We start from the raw sequence: 15,640 nt of genomic DNA, 5'->3' as shown, positions 1-15,640 counted from the left end.
AAATATGTCAAACTCCTTATGGAAATTCTCATGTAATATCTTTAACTTGCTTGCCCTATTATAAACTCATTCATGTGAATGAAGCACGAATGAAGCACAATAAACTGCTTAAAATGAAAAAAACATGTCAATTTGCAGCGAGGGAAATACACAGGCTCAGAAGTCAGAAGCCAAGATAAACCTATACCCAACTCTTGGCTTTAACAATTTTAGCAACAACCTAGGAAAACACTGGCGTGATGGCTCTTCCTTTCATAGGGACAACGTTGTGGCAACTATCTGAATATACACAGAGCATTCAGAAAAGCATCTGGCAAATGGTAAGCATCTCATTACTACAGTTTAATATTTCTAATTATTTCTGCTTTGGGGACCAGAAGTGACTTGTAAAAATTTTGTTAACCTGAAATGTTTTAACATGTTTATCAACAGAATGCAAAATATTTACTGATTATGCACCAAAGTAAAGCAAAGTAAACCATCTACCAACTGATATGTAACAGCTTTCCTTCCTTCCAAAAATAGTATATATAACTTATGAAAAATTAGGCTACAGAAATTGTCTTAAGATACAGTAGAAAGGCAAAGTAAAATTCTGTAATACTAGTTACCCAAGGTAAATATTTAAGACTAAACAAAAATAGTATTACCTGGATTTAACATATTAAAATTATTTTCCAAACTGAGGAAGCACTTAAAGGTTTGAAATGGTGCCAAGGTGGAGATTCTAGAAATACAGGCATGATCTTAAAAATCACTGGTTCTCACACAAATCTTTTCTGCTACCCAACTTACTGGGTAAACAAAGCATCAAAAGGGCTTCACTACAACAAGGATTCTTCTTGAGAGGGCCTAACATCGTTGCAGTGGCTTGGGAGTGGTGCATATTTAGGTTTACAAAATTAGAGTTGACTCTAGAATATCCTTTAGAGAGGCATGCATCCCTTTCCCCACTCCCTTTTTAAATTCACTGACATAAGAATCCTTGCAATCACAACCACTTTTTATTTTGTGAGGCTGTGTGTTCCCTAATCACAATGAACTTTCAATCTTAAAGTAATACAACAGTTTAAAATAAATACTGTCCTGGATTTGAAAATGGCAACAGATGATTACAATTTAACAATTTCTGAACAGAGACTACATCATTTTTGTAGCTGGAAAACTATATATTGAACCCTCCTTAAAATTCTTCCAAAATTTATTCACATCAACAGGACTGAATGAATGGTTAGGAAGTATCATTATTTTAAATTAAAATGTTAACTGAAAGCACCATCAATGATCTCTCACTGAAAAGAAAACAAGGTCAAAATGTTTCTTATGAGTTTTAAGAGCTAAAATAACACTTATGGGCTAAAACACAGAAATACTGTGGTGGCCTAATTTTGCTTACAAAATTTCAATGTAGCCAACACCAGAATTCCCCAACCATTCAACTACAATTCAGCAAAATGTCTTAATGCATTTGTTAAGTATTCAGAATCATAAATACCAACAAACCTGTGTTACAAAACTAACAATTCTTGTTCCTAAACTCTGGATTGGATCTATACAGCCACATTTGAAACAATGACAAAGTTGACTTTACCTACTTTAATGTGTTAAACTAGCACTTAAGTTATTGTTAAATGTCTCACGTAGGATATTGTTTTTATATCTCTCCTATTTAGTATCTCAGCTGTCACTATTTTGCCAAGGTGTTAAATATCACTGAACTGGGAACTGACAGCAGTAAAGAAGTTCTCAAACCTGAAGTACAAATGCTTTCCTGTAAACACCTTATCATCAGAGAAAATTCCAATTATATCAAAATCAGAAAGTGAAACCCTTCAGTTTTCCATGTTACATCTGATTTACTGACAAAAGTATGGCAAAAGTCTCCCAAAAGTAAGGTTCATGACATTTTTCATTGGCCTCTTAAATGCATGATGTAAAAGTGGAAAAAGTAGAATTTAACAGCATAAAGTCTATAATTCTACAAAACAGAGACAAAATTAAATGCAATAAAAGCATATTTTTGAATATAAAAGGAAAATTATAACCCAAGACGCATGGGGGAAAATATTTATGTGGCGTTTTAATCCATATTAGAATTCAGTTGTTGTATCTTGACCATAAATTTAAACAGAAACCATCTTCTGAGATATACATTCTAATAAATGTATCAACAGCACTAATAGTCAATGAAGGGCCCCCAGTTATTTGAAGTTATTAGTAACATTTCATTTTTCTATCCAACAGAAATCTATAGTGGTTTGCCCCAATTACATCGGAAACATTGTCTTATAAAAACTAAATGAAACAAAATTAAATAAAATTGAAGATAAAAATACTCTGAAGTTAAAATAAAGCAAACTATAATCCTTGGCAGATCAATCAGGTAAAAAACATTGGTGAAAGTTGGAAGCACAGGATAACTTACATCAATCTTCAGCACAAAGCACATCTTTGAAAACATGAAACGATGACTCTTTGGAGGACAAGAGCTAAATACCCAAGAATCATCAGGTTTGAAAAATATTGCTTAATCACTTTCCAAAACACAGCTGCAAGAACTGAAGATTTTGTTAAAACTATCAAAGTAATTATATTTATTGCATCTTTAAACAAAAAATGAATAGTGTACCAGTTTCACAAAATATATATTTAGGAAGGGGGGAACCTAAAATATTTATAAACAAGGTATAGACTACATGTGCTTTTCAGAGGGGCTGAATTAAATATAACCAGCTGCCAACTTTGTGCTCTGACATACTTGAATTAGTGGGTATGTGTATACTAAATTCATTTATTTTCGTCTACAATAAATGAAATAAAAACATCACCCTATACAATCCACTATTAGCAGTGAGTACAACAGCAAAAATTATTGTACAATTTATACATACTAAAATATTTTCTTTCTCTAGAAATAACTCAGAACAAAACCTAATCACTGTTAAGACTTAATTTGGGAAATCTCAAATTACAATAGGGAAAAACCAACTCATGGTATATTCAGCCCAAAACAAAGGTTCCCGGTCATAAGGCTATAAGATTAGTAAGTGCAAGTGGTAGAATAAAGCATGCTCAAATTGTATGCCTGGGTCTTTGTATATTTATCAAACTTTTAAATTAAACAAGACTACCTAAAGAAATTTCTTAAGCAAAGCAAGATAATTGGGAATTCTGCATTTCTTTTGCCGTTTTTGTGACCCAACTTACACAATGCGCAAAGTGCTAAGCAACACTACAGAAACACATTTACATCAACACTGAAGACCTGGGGAAATGAAATCCAACAATTTTATTTTAATGAGCTGTATTTTCTAAACTTTTGTTTTATTTTTTCCTGTTTTCATACAGTATTGAAAACAAAACGCGGCACATTCACATTTTCCCGAGGAACTGTAAAGATGATCTCTACAGGGATAAACGTTGTAAAGCCTGAAGCTCAATCAACTGATGTTGAAAACTCTCAAAGGGAGTAAAGGCTTGATCTGAATGGTCTAGAACATGTACTGTAATTTAATAGAAGAGATGGTCGTCTTAATATTAATGATTTAAAAGAACTTCCCAGTCCATGCGAATAGTACAGTCCAAGAGTAAATCAAATTTCTGAGCGCATTTTATGCTACATATGTGTATACTTTGCGATCCTCAGGTGTTCGTGCCAAATATTCTCTCTCAATTAGTCCTTCAATACGTTTCTTAATAACAACTGGGCTTGGTAAGAATCGAGCCTTCAACTGCTGAGTTACCTAAAAAAGAAGGTAAAAAGGACTTATTTCTACCAAAAATTTTATTTTCATATAAACACCAAAAAATACTATCTTTGACCAGAACTAATGTATCACTTTAAGATTCAGGGATAAAACACAGAAAAATTTTAAAGGTTTTATTTAGAACATACTTCCTCACATCAAAATGTATTTTATGCTACATAATGTGTATAAATGTTAAAGTGAATTAGTAGTTAAATTAATTGGAAACCACCTATAATTAACCAATTTGGCACTATTAATTCACAGAACTGGAGTAGCATAATGTGTTTAGGAGCACAATGCTGGACACAGACTACCTGGGTTAAATTCCAACTCTTTATCACTTAACTAACTCTGGGATCTTGGGAAACTTCTGTGAATGCTAAATGAGTTAACAGATGTAATGTCTTGGAATAATGGCCACTCATACCAAGTGCTTGTTTTACCACTCTTCTCTGCATTTCCCAAGGCCCACAGGATTGACAATTCTTTGAAATCTCCAACACTTCATTTAGCAACTAAAATCTACAACATCAATGGCAACAAACCTGCTCTCAACCCACCTGAGATTTCCTTTCCCCTTTAGTCAGTATCTCAACGGACAAGGCACTTTTGGTTTCACTTCATTTACTTCCCAGGACACTGCCATGGATATCCAATCTTACAGTCCAGTGAAAATATCTGGGAAAGCTACCCAGTCATCTAACTGCCAGGTGTTCACCTTGGTCTTTATTTTTGAAATTACTGCCCATTTGCACACCTTGTGATTCTCTTCCCTTGCCATATGATGCTCACTGTGTTTTGTTTTGCTTTGCTTCCATAGCGATGTTCCCGCACTTGCACATAGTTCAGGATTACTGACAGAGCTTGTTAAACCAGACTGCTGGGCTCTACCTGCAGCCGTCTGGGTGCAGCTTGAGTACATGTAGTTCTAACAAGTTCCCAGGTGAGAATGAGGTAGTTGGTCTAGGAATCACATTCTGAAAACAAGGGTTGAAAGGCCTTTCCTCAATGCCATTTGCTATTCTCACTGCTTTCTAAATCACGACGAAGAGGCCTATTCTATAGTTTTCTTTTCTTTTTCTTCAGGCTACCCTCGAGTAACTTAATCCAAACACATGGCTTTAACCTCATTACCACATACTCAATTTCCAATTCAACTTGCAGTCCTCACATTAAAGGCTTCCAACTGACCTAATGGATACTGGCCCTAGATATTCTGAAATACAATAACGTTAATTTGTACAAAATGTTATCAACCAAAATCTGGACCACAGTAGCATATTACCTTTCCCTTTCTGGTTGAGGATCCTCAACTCTTCCCCTCTAATTTACTATCGCCTGCCAATTCTACTTCCCAATTACTTTAATTCACCTTCCTACCCTCTACAAACTCTTCACATAGGCTCTAAGCACTCATCTCTTACTGGATATATTTTAATGGCCTCTTAGTGGGTCTCCTTCTCCTTAAGTTCCCAATTTATAAAATAAAAACACTCAATAAATGGTAAATTAAAAATATTTAAGAAAAAAGTAGAAGTGAAGCTTTTTTTCTTTATTCTTCATGTGAAAATACCCTATTGTCCTTAGAAAGGTATTTTAGTTCAAAGTAAGTGCCATGCTTTTAATAAAGTGGTATGTAACTGTGGCTTACTAATTTAAGTTTAAAAAATTAGCCGAAAACAGTACTTTGCTAAATAAAAGTTGTTAGTAACCTTATTCTCTGCTTCTATGTTACCCCAGTCTTGATGTGTTCTCACCTCTGCTACTAAAACATTGTGCTGCATCTTCTTTCTAGATTTCATTATCCGCACTATAGCAGCTTCTATCTCATGTTTTCTGTCATCGTCTACTTTCTGCCTTGTTTCTTTCCTTTCTGGGTCGGATTCACCTTGTTTGGCAGCAACTAAAATAGAAATAAAAGCATTTGCAATAAATGCAATCAAAACATTTGGCTTATAAGTAATTAATACAGTATTATTTACAAAGAAAAACCAATGGCAACCTCTGAATATATACATACTTATTAATCCAAATACTAAAAAATTTTGAATTTTCAAAAATAAAGAATTTAATATTACGGCAATAAAATAAACTTTCTTTTCATAGAATAAGACACTTCTTTTCCTGAAAGAAAAATGTAGCTGGATCTCTTCAGTAGTAAAATTAACAGCAAACTATTTTTATTATGAGACTTCCACAGGTCAACTAATACTTTACCACCTCAGCTTCAAATTAAACTTCACCAACATTATCTAAAACATGTGAATTGTCATCTAATTCAAAATACAGTTGTAATCTCTACAGCACTGATGAGTGGAAAGAACATGTACTGTCAAGATTCTGTCAGCTAAATAAGTAATTAAAAACACCACTAGGGCATCAGTTAACGGAAATTCCCAACAGTCAAGTTAATTCATTTGTACTTCTTATCTGAATCTTCAACAATTCTATTATCTAACAAATTCTGGTAATACATTTTATGAGCTTTTTATGTCACTATCTTTATCACAAATTCATTCACGCTTTATCAGAACATTACTCTATCCTCCCCTAGTCTTCAAAGCATCTGCTAAGGGAATACAAAAGACAGACCTCTTTCCTACAACTTCATTCTAATTAAAATAGCAGAAAAAGAAAACAGAAGATTGATTTTTGACATATTTGGTCGTTAAAAGGAAACGTGAATTTTCTGGGGGTAGAAATTGGGAAATCACAAACAAGATCTTTGGACACTGCTAACTAAGGCAAGGCAAGAGACAGCACACTCTACAGTTCAGAAAATCATTCTGGTGTGCATATCCATTCAGCTGTTTCTAATTAATTAGAATCCTTCAGTAAAAAAATACTGCTTTCAGCATCATTTCCCAGTGTTATTACTAATTAATATCCTAGCAGGCCAGTGCCGCGGCTCAATGGGCTAATCCTCCACCTGCGGCACCGGCACCCCGCGTTCTAGTCCCAGTCGGGGCACCAGATTCTGTCTCGGTTGCTCCTTTTCCTGTCCAGCTCTCTGCTGTGGCCCAGGAGTGCAGTGGAGGATGGCCCAAGTGTTTGGGCCCTGCACCCGCATGGGAAACCAGGAGGGAGAACCTGGCTCCTGGCTTCAGATCAGTGGGGTGCGCTGGCTGCAGCGGCCATTGGGAGGTGAACCAATGGAAAAGAAAGACCTTTCTGTCTCTCTCACTGTCTAACTCCGCCTGTAAAAAAACAAACAAACAAAAAACAAAAAAAAACAAAACCTAATGTCTTAGCAAAACAGAATGGATGAAAATAACCTATGCATAATAATACTTTTCCTTAAAAAAAAAAAAAAAAAAGAGGTCATGTGAAAAGTTAAAGTAGAGATACTAGTTCAAATGGAAGTAAAGAGACATAAAAATGAAATAATGTAGAAACTTTGATAGTATCCTAGATTCTAAAAGGTATGAAAGGAATCTTTGAGACAACCGAGGACACAGAAATAAGGTACAGAGATAATATGTAATGCAGTATTACAGTGATGTAGGGAAATATTTCATTCTAAGAAGTATCTGCTGAAGTTTAGAGGGAAAGTGTTGTTTGTGAATCAATTTCAAATGCTGTCACAAAGACATACATACACAGGGGGAGGAAGAGAAAGCATATATGGAAAAATTTCAATGGCTGGTACATAAGAGTACTCCAAAAAGTTTGTGGGAAATAGAATTCAAAGATGTTTATCTTGGTACAAGGAAAAACTGAAATTCACACATATAAGTGGCCTTCAAAAAGTTCAGAGAAAATGTGTATTATGAAAAAACCTATGCATTGATTTTAAAAATTTTTGTATGAAAATATGTATTTTTTAAAATAAGTATTTTATTTAATGTGCTTGGGAAAGCAGGGGAAGACAGCCAAGTGCTTGGACCCCTACCATTCACATGTGAGACCCAGGTGGAGGTCCAGGCTTGGCCCAGCCCTTGCTGTCAAGGCGATTTGGGGAGTGAACAAGTGGACAGAATCTCTGTCTCTTCCTCTCTCTCTGTAACTGACTTTCAAATAAAATCTTAAGAAAAAAATGTTGGGGAAATTTTTTGGCTTTGGTCACCTAAATAGGTGTACTCCTTAAATATGCATAAAAAAAGATAAACGAGAAGACTGGTCATAATACATTAAAATATGATGGCTTTGAAAAATGTGAGCACAGGGCCTCACTCACAGAGTCCAACACAACATTCTGTACTTAACGAGAACAGAGGGGTTTGCTTGTTTGAGGGCCTACAAATATAGCTATATGTATGCTGAGGCAAGAGGAGTTTAAGCAGGCAAGTGGTGAGATGGAGAGTACTGTCACCACTGGAAACTGCTGTAGACTAAAACGAATCTAATTCTTTTCAAATATTGAGTATTGTTAATAATTTTGTTAACTTCTTTACAAAACTGCTACTGCTGGCTACAGCAAAAGCAGCGTAAAAGGGAAAGGTCAGAGTCTGTGTTTTTGATGTTACTGAGCCTTTGGCAATTTAAGAAAACCAACGCACCAACATGGTCACAATATTTACTGCCAAAGAGAAAATTTTCACTTAAAAAAATATGACTCAGAGCCAAGATCATCTAAAACCATCCTCAAATGAAAAATATACTTCTTTGCAGAATTTTATCATTGAAAAGAACTTTCAAGAGCTCATCTAGTCAAATCCTTCATCATATAAAACCAATTTCTATTTTAATCACACCTAACATGCTATACACAAACATGTGCTGCATACAACTTAACACCAAAAACTAAAAATTCAGAAATTATTTTTCCACAATAACTGCTCATTACTGGACATGATGCAATCAGGGATTACAAAGATACTTATCCAGGGCAAAGCAGGGTGAACACAGGTAATTCAGATATATATATACCCATATATTTTTTGTGAAATCTAGGATACAAATGAGCACTGAAATTCCCAATCCAAAACCTGCATCTGCCCAAATCTGTAAGCTTAAAGGCCTTGCACTAGAGGAGAAAAGAAATTATATTCCATGATACTTTAAAGATTGTTTAATATTTCTGTGTCACAAAGACTTGGGCCAATCTGGGCTGCTGAGATTACAATGATACAGATCCCAACTATGAGACAAGCTGATCAGGCTTTAATAGACACTCCACACTGGTTCACAAAGCATATATACAAAAAAATCAAAAAGATCAAGGAGGAAAACAAATGAAATATGTACAAAAAGTTCTTGAATCAATGTATTCTGGTAATCATATATTTTTAACACTAATCTTTCACTAAATATCTATTTTTAAATCAGAAAACTATAGGTATTTTAAAAACTGATCTTACCTAGCTTACTCTAAAATACTATTTTACTACACAGATAAATAAGCTGTAATGGATGAAATAGTACTTGGAAGCTTCTCTAAATAGTAATTTTGAAACCAGACAGTAAACTACATGATTTTTAAATATCCCCAAAAGCAGGGTACTTTCTTCCCCTTAAATAAATAGATAATACACACTTTGCGTTATGTTAAATATATAATCGATACAATTTTTCACTATGAACTTAGAAGCCTATACTACAAGCTGTTCAAAACTGTAATTTCTATGTCTCAGAATTCAAGATAATATATAATTTAAGATTTTGAATCCTAAATGTTTATCAAAACATAAACAGTTGTATTTAAAAGACCAAATTTTACATAGGTAAATTTTGAAAAATGGTAAGTGGGCTTTAAAAATAGACTTCCAGTGTCTATTAGTTAACAAGTTAAAAATAATTTAAGTATTAGCATGTCTGCAAAATTTCATTTGCTGAAAAACAAGGAAAGAAGTACCTTGTTCATATTATGAATTACTTTCCAAAATGCTTATTGTACTTGGATTCAATTACATTCTGATACAAGCATTTATCAATAAAAATTGCTTTATTTCTTATGCGTAAGAATCACACGGCACTAGAAAAGCGTTATTTTTTAATAGAAACAGATGAAAATGTTTTCTAGAGAAAAAAATATAATCTTTTTAAGAGGAAAAATATAATTCCAGATACCTGTTTGAATCTTGACTCTGTGTAGTTTGGATGTGAACTGATCGTTAACTGTAAATATGTGACCATTTTCTATTTCCTTTGACTTGGGCTCTTTGGTAAGAACCCGCTGTGTTGGTTTACCACAGGCGAGGGACTGTAGGGCTCTAACAAGCTCTCTTTCAGGGATATCTGTCTCTTGCTGAATTTCCTGAAATTTCATCAGATTGACATAATTAGACTTATTGGAAAATTAAGAGCACATTAGTTAATTAGCAAGTAAATTGACCAAGCAGTGGTTAGAGAAAGGTAATTCTATTAAAGAAATAATTTACAACAAGAATTCCCTGAATATTATGACTTATCATTAAAATCTCATTGTTTAAACAAACTGAAAAAGGGTGATTTAAATTACAAAATATTAAAACATGTTCTTTTTTGTTCCAAGAGATATAATGCCTCATCCAAATATGTCATCCAGTAGAGATTATCAAGAACCTACTTTAATGTTTAGGTAAAAATAAAGTGTTAACCAACATGTAACTACTGATTTTAGAAACATTTTATAATTTTCCTTCCAGGATGAGGTATACTCCTGTTCACTTAATAACATCTTTCCTAGAAAGAGAGTAAAGTGAGCCTAATCGCAGTTCTTCTATTATACAATTAAAATTCACATCACAGGAATAGGCTTGAGCCTAGCTCCTAGCACTGGAGCAGCTTCAGTCTTATGCTTCCTGCCAGTGCAGGTCCCAAGAGGCAATGGTGACTGCTCATGTAGCTGAATTTTAATATCCACATGAGAGACCCTGGACTGTGTTCCTGGCTCCAAGCTTTGGCCCTGGCATTTGGGGAGTAAACCAGCGAAATGGAGTACAGTCCATCAGTCTTCCATAAATAGTTACAATCTAAGTTGACTGTATTTACTGCCTGTGTGTAATCAAATGAAAACAAAAATCTTAAAATCTGGAAATCAGAAAGATTTCTATTTTCAAGTTCAAGATCCAATTTCAGTGATTATATACATTCCTTTCCTTCAAATGATCCTAAATGTGCTGCCAATTTTAATACCAGAAAATTAAAATAACACTATTATTAGAATGGATATATTATGCATGTTAAAAGTGACTTACATATTACAGTTATTGTTTAACTACATTCAAAAAACCAAAAATACTTTCTTAGGGGCTATTTCTCTGGTAATTACAGCTAATTCTCAGAAGTAACTACTGCAATTCACTATATATCTTTCCATACCTTTTCCTATTCACCTATATAAACATGAATACAAATACACACATTTACATTTATGTATATGAACACACCCTCCTATTTACACCTAATATGAGTGTTGTACATAAATGAGATAATAACATAGGGATTTTTCTACTAATTTCTTCAGATTTTCCACATTAGCATAGATATTAAAGCTACATGGAATTCCACAGCATTGCTATCATGATACAGATACAGACTGAGAGTGGATTCAACTTTGTCCTGCTATACCCATTTCTGTCTTTGAACACAACTGCCAGATTTTTTTAAAGAAAACTTCTATAGAAATATATTGGCTTTCTCCAAGTCATAAACATTTTGTATTTGATGGATACCAACAAACTGCCTTTTAAATGCTTAAAAATGTAACCCGTACAACAATGTATGATATCCATTCCCTCACTCCTGTCTTTAGCACCATATTTTTCTTTTGCCTATTTACTGAGCTAAAAATGCTGTGTCATTTTAATTTGTAACTTCTCAGGATCACTAGGAGAGAAAAACCTATCTTTTTATGTTTGCAAGGCATCTTTAACTCCTCTTCTGCTGTTTGACTACTTAATATGCCTTGAATGTTTTTCTATCCAATCATTGGTTTAATATTGATTTATTGGTGCTCTTTATAAGTTATGGTTTTCCAATTCTGACACATGTTGTAAATAGTTTCTCCTAGTTCCTATGATTTATGATAACACAGATGCTTTACTGAATTTTTATATGGTTAAGTCTGTCAGTCTTTGTGTTTTTTTTTTTTTTTTTTTGTGGTGGGAGGAGGGCAGGGAAATTTTAAAAATGAGCCTTCTTAAACCAAGGCTATCAAAAATACCCTATTTTATTATTTGTATAGATTTATGCTTATATTTAGAGTTCCACATATATCTGGAAAATCTGTACTTGATTTGATACACACAACTAAGGTCCTCAAAGTATCCTGCCCTCCCAGGATAATAAACCAGTTAACTTAGTTTGACTGAAAAGAAGCTGATCACATTACAAACACCCACAAAGTATACATCAATCTGGTTCTGGAAACTACTTTGTTCAAATGAGCTGTCTGTGCTTTTACTTTGTGGTATGTTTTGCTTTTAGGGAAAATTTCTTCCTGGGCTTCCCAATCTCAATACCTCTTCCTATTTGCAGAGTGGGGAGGCTTAGCCTACTCTTGTAAATTTTCTTATCCTGATAAAATCTGGGATCATCTTCTTGAGTTTAATTTTAAAAATTAAAATTACTTTGGGAATTTTGATTAGGAATTAATCAAATGTATAGGAGCCTTAAAAATGTCAACATCCTTGTAAAATGTTAAGTTCTCACTGAAGCACATTTACCATTTCCTGATCTTTTACTTTTATTGTCTCCTGGATGTAAATCTTCAAGAAGTATTTCTTGTTAGAATGATTCCTAGGAAGATTAGGATTCTTGATAAAATATCCTTTTCCTTATGTTCTTTCCTGTCTAATGCTGGTCTATAGAAAAGGTAGCTTTTTCAACAAAACTCTTAAAAGTCTGATCACCTGATTATCACACACTGCCAAGCTGACAATCATACTGTCTCCAAATACTGTAAATTCCTTCATTATACTTACAAATGTTCACCCTTCTTTTCTAGCACGTTAGTTAGGAGCTGCAGAGCTAGGTGGAAATAGCAAAAGTAAAAGCAGATGTCCTTATTCCTAACTTTAATAAGGTATCTAGTATTTTACTACCAACCACAGTTATACTTAAGTCTCACATTAGATAAACTCTTATGATGTTAAGGGCATTTCATTCTATTCTTAGGTGGCTAAACGTCTCTTACCCTAGAAATAAAAAGGGCAGAGGGAACACGGGTTTGGCACAGTGATTAAGACGCCTTCATTGTACATAGGAGAGCCTGGTTTGAATCCCGCCTTCTCCACTTCTGATCCAACCTTCTGCTAATAAACATCCTGGGAGGCAGCAAAAGATAGTTCATGTGGTTGGGTCCCTACCACATGTTGCAGACCTGGATTGAGTCCTGGACTCCTGGGTTTGGCCTGGCCTACTCTGACTGTTGTGGGCATGTGTGGAGTGAAAGAACGCACAGAAGATCTCTGTGTCTGCTTTTCAAATAAAACTGAAATACAAATAAAAAAAATGAGGATTTTCTCCTACTATTTTGTAAATCTATACAGATCATCAGTTGGCTTTTGCCTTAACATGATATCCAACAATTCAGAAAATTGTTAATTTTACTATTATATTTTAACTATATTAATGAATTTCCTCATGTTAATGCTTCTTTGTATTCTAGGGATAAATTCCATTTGGACACAGTGCATTATTCTTTTAATACACTGCTGAATATGACTAACATTTATGACTTATGCATTTACACTGACTAACCCATAGTTTCTTTGCTGTATGTTCCCTGTTCAGTTTTAGTAACAAAATTATATTAACCTCATATATTTGCAAGAGCAGTATGTATACTTGGCTTTCTGAGTTCGACTACTGTTTTTAATTTTTTAATTTGTTAACTGGGTTATTCAAATCTTCTACACCTGCCTGCCTCCCTCCCTGACAACTATTTGGTTACCCAGTAATTTGTGGGATTCCTCTGCGGAACTGTCTCTTTGTATTTCTGCTCATTCTCCCTCAAATATTGTGGTTGTATCACTGATGACTATTATAAATTCTTGATGAAATTTGACAGTTTTCTATTTAAATTCAACTGACAGTTAATATTGCTACTGCCCACAATTACTTTTATATTTAATATTATCATAAAAAATTTTAAAGTACAATAAAGAGCGAGAAGAAAAACATTAATAATTACTATCCATACCTCTTTCAAAAGACAAATGCAAGTTACTAAAGTCCAAAGTAGAGACTGTCACTGTATATATTTTCCCTATTTTTAGCTGTTTTGAATCACAATAAATGTGTATGCACTATATGTGTGTATGTGTGTGTGTGTGTGTGTGTGTGTGTATAAAAGGGTGAAAAGGCCTTAGCAGCCTGACTACTGTGGATTAATTATAACACTGGAAATCAAAGCCACCTACTACATTCAACTTTCAAATAGCTCATAATGATCCTAATGTATGTGTGTGTGTTTTAAGATTTTATTTATTTGAAAGGCAGAGGCATGGGGGCGTGGGGATGGAGAGAAAGGGAGGAAGAGCGGGAGAAAAGGAGAAGGAGAGAGAGAGAGGGAGACAGAGGGGGGGAGAGAGAGAGGGAGAGAGAGGGAGGGAGGGAGGGAAAAAAAGGGAGAGAGAGAGGGAGAGAGAGGGAGGGAGGGAGGGAGAGAAGGAGAGAAGGAAAGAGGGAGAGACGGAGAGAGATTTCCACCTGCTGGTTCACTCCCCAGATGGTCGTAACAGCCAGAGCTGGGCCAATCTGAAGCCAGGAGCTTCTTCTGAGTCTCCCACATAGGTGCAGGGGCCCAGGGACATGGGCCATCTTTTATTGCTTTCCCAGGCCATAGCAGGGAGATGGATCAGAAGTGGAGCAGCTGGGACTCGAACTGGCGCCCATATGAGATGTTGGCACTGCAGGCAGGGCTATGCCACAGTGCTGACTCCCTTGATGTGTTTTCAGCTTGTTTTTTTCTTTTTCTTTTTTTACTCTTTGCTGTCTCACTTGGGTGACCAAGAAAACAAGGAAGTGACAGTGTGTGGTCATACTGCAGGTTCTGACTTGGGCTCTTGGACTGTTGAGCAAAAGGAAGCCATTAGCACATGTGGACAATTAAAATACCCACATGGAAAAGTCTACATGGAGATAAACCAAGGCCTCTTACCTAAAGCCAAAACAACTTTGCAAGCTGTATGAGCCATCATGGAAGTCTACTTCCCAACCCCAGTCAAACCACTTAGATTAATGAAATTCGAACTGACATCTAAATGCAACCTCAACAAAGACCTCAAGCCAGAATCACCCAACCAAGCCCATACTGGATCCCTGACTCTTAGAAACCATGGGAGATGATAAATTGTTAGTGGTTGTTTTAAATCACTACGTTTTGAGATCTGTTATATAGTATTAAATAACTAATATACCACTTTACTGAACTCAAAAAATATTCAAAGACAAAGATTAGTTTCTTTTGAAATTGTCAGAGATGAATACTTTTAACTATCTCTTTTAATTCTGGGAGATGATTTCTATAAAAGAGTTAATAAAATTAAAGCAGCACACTACAGAGAAACACACCATATGACTGTAAAACTAAACTACATGTTCTTCTCACAATGGCTAGATCTGAGGTGTGAACAGCCAAAAGGCTTTGAAGTCATAGGTATGGCTTCTATATATATTATGTGTAGCCTTTAGGCTTGCAACTTAGCTTAAATTTCAAACAGGGGGCCAGCTCTGTGGCGCAGCGGGTTATCGCCCTGGCCTGTTGCCGGCATCCCATATGGGCTCCATTTCCAGACCCAGCTCTCTGCTATGGCCTGGGAAAGCAGTAGAAGACGGCCCAAGTCCTTGGGCCCCTGCACCTGCGTGGGAGACCCAGAAGTTCCTGGCTTTGGATCAGCACAGCTCTGGCTGCTGCGGCCAACTAGGGAGTGAATCAGCAGATGTAAGACCTCTCTCTCTCTCCCTCTCTCTCTCTCTCTGCCTCTCCTCTCTGTATAACTCTTTCAAATAAATAAATAAATCTT

General features: G+C 35.2%; 1 protein-coding gene across 2 annotated transcripts in view; it reads right to left on the bottom strand.

Annotated features, from left to right (window-relative positions):
* Nucleotides 1-2,060: 2,060 nt before the first annotated feature.
* Nucleotides 2,061-15,640, bottom strand: part of CUL3 (cullin 3) — a 123,862-nt gene continuing 110,282 nt past the window's right edge. For both annotated transcript variants that reach the window (XM_051848110.3, XM_051848111.3), the window contains exons 14-16: nucleotides 9,759-9,945; nucleotides 5,507-5,652; nucleotides 2,061-3,743 (exon numbers count right to left, since the gene is read on the bottom strand). In XM_051848110.3, the coding sequence (XP_051704070.1) occupies nucleotides 3,612-3,743; nucleotides 5,507-5,652; nucleotides 9,759-9,945 (465 nt within the window). In that variant the 3' untranslated portion in view covers nucleotides 2,061-3,611. The remainder of the gene's footprint in view (nucleotides 3,744-5,506; nucleotides 5,653-9,758; nucleotides 9,946-15,640) is intronic.

The sequence above is a fragment of the Oryctolagus cuniculus genome, chromosome 3, assembly GCF_051225735.1.
Source record: "Oryctolagus cuniculus isolate XC-2025 breed Fujian yellow rabbit chromosome 3, ASM5122573v1, whole genome shotgun sequence".
Classification (NCBI taxonomy): Eukaryota; Metazoa; Chordata; class Mammalia; order Lagomorpha; family Leporidae; genus Oryctolagus; species Oryctolagus cuniculus.
This window is presented reverse-complemented; position numbering and strand designations above follow the sequence as displayed.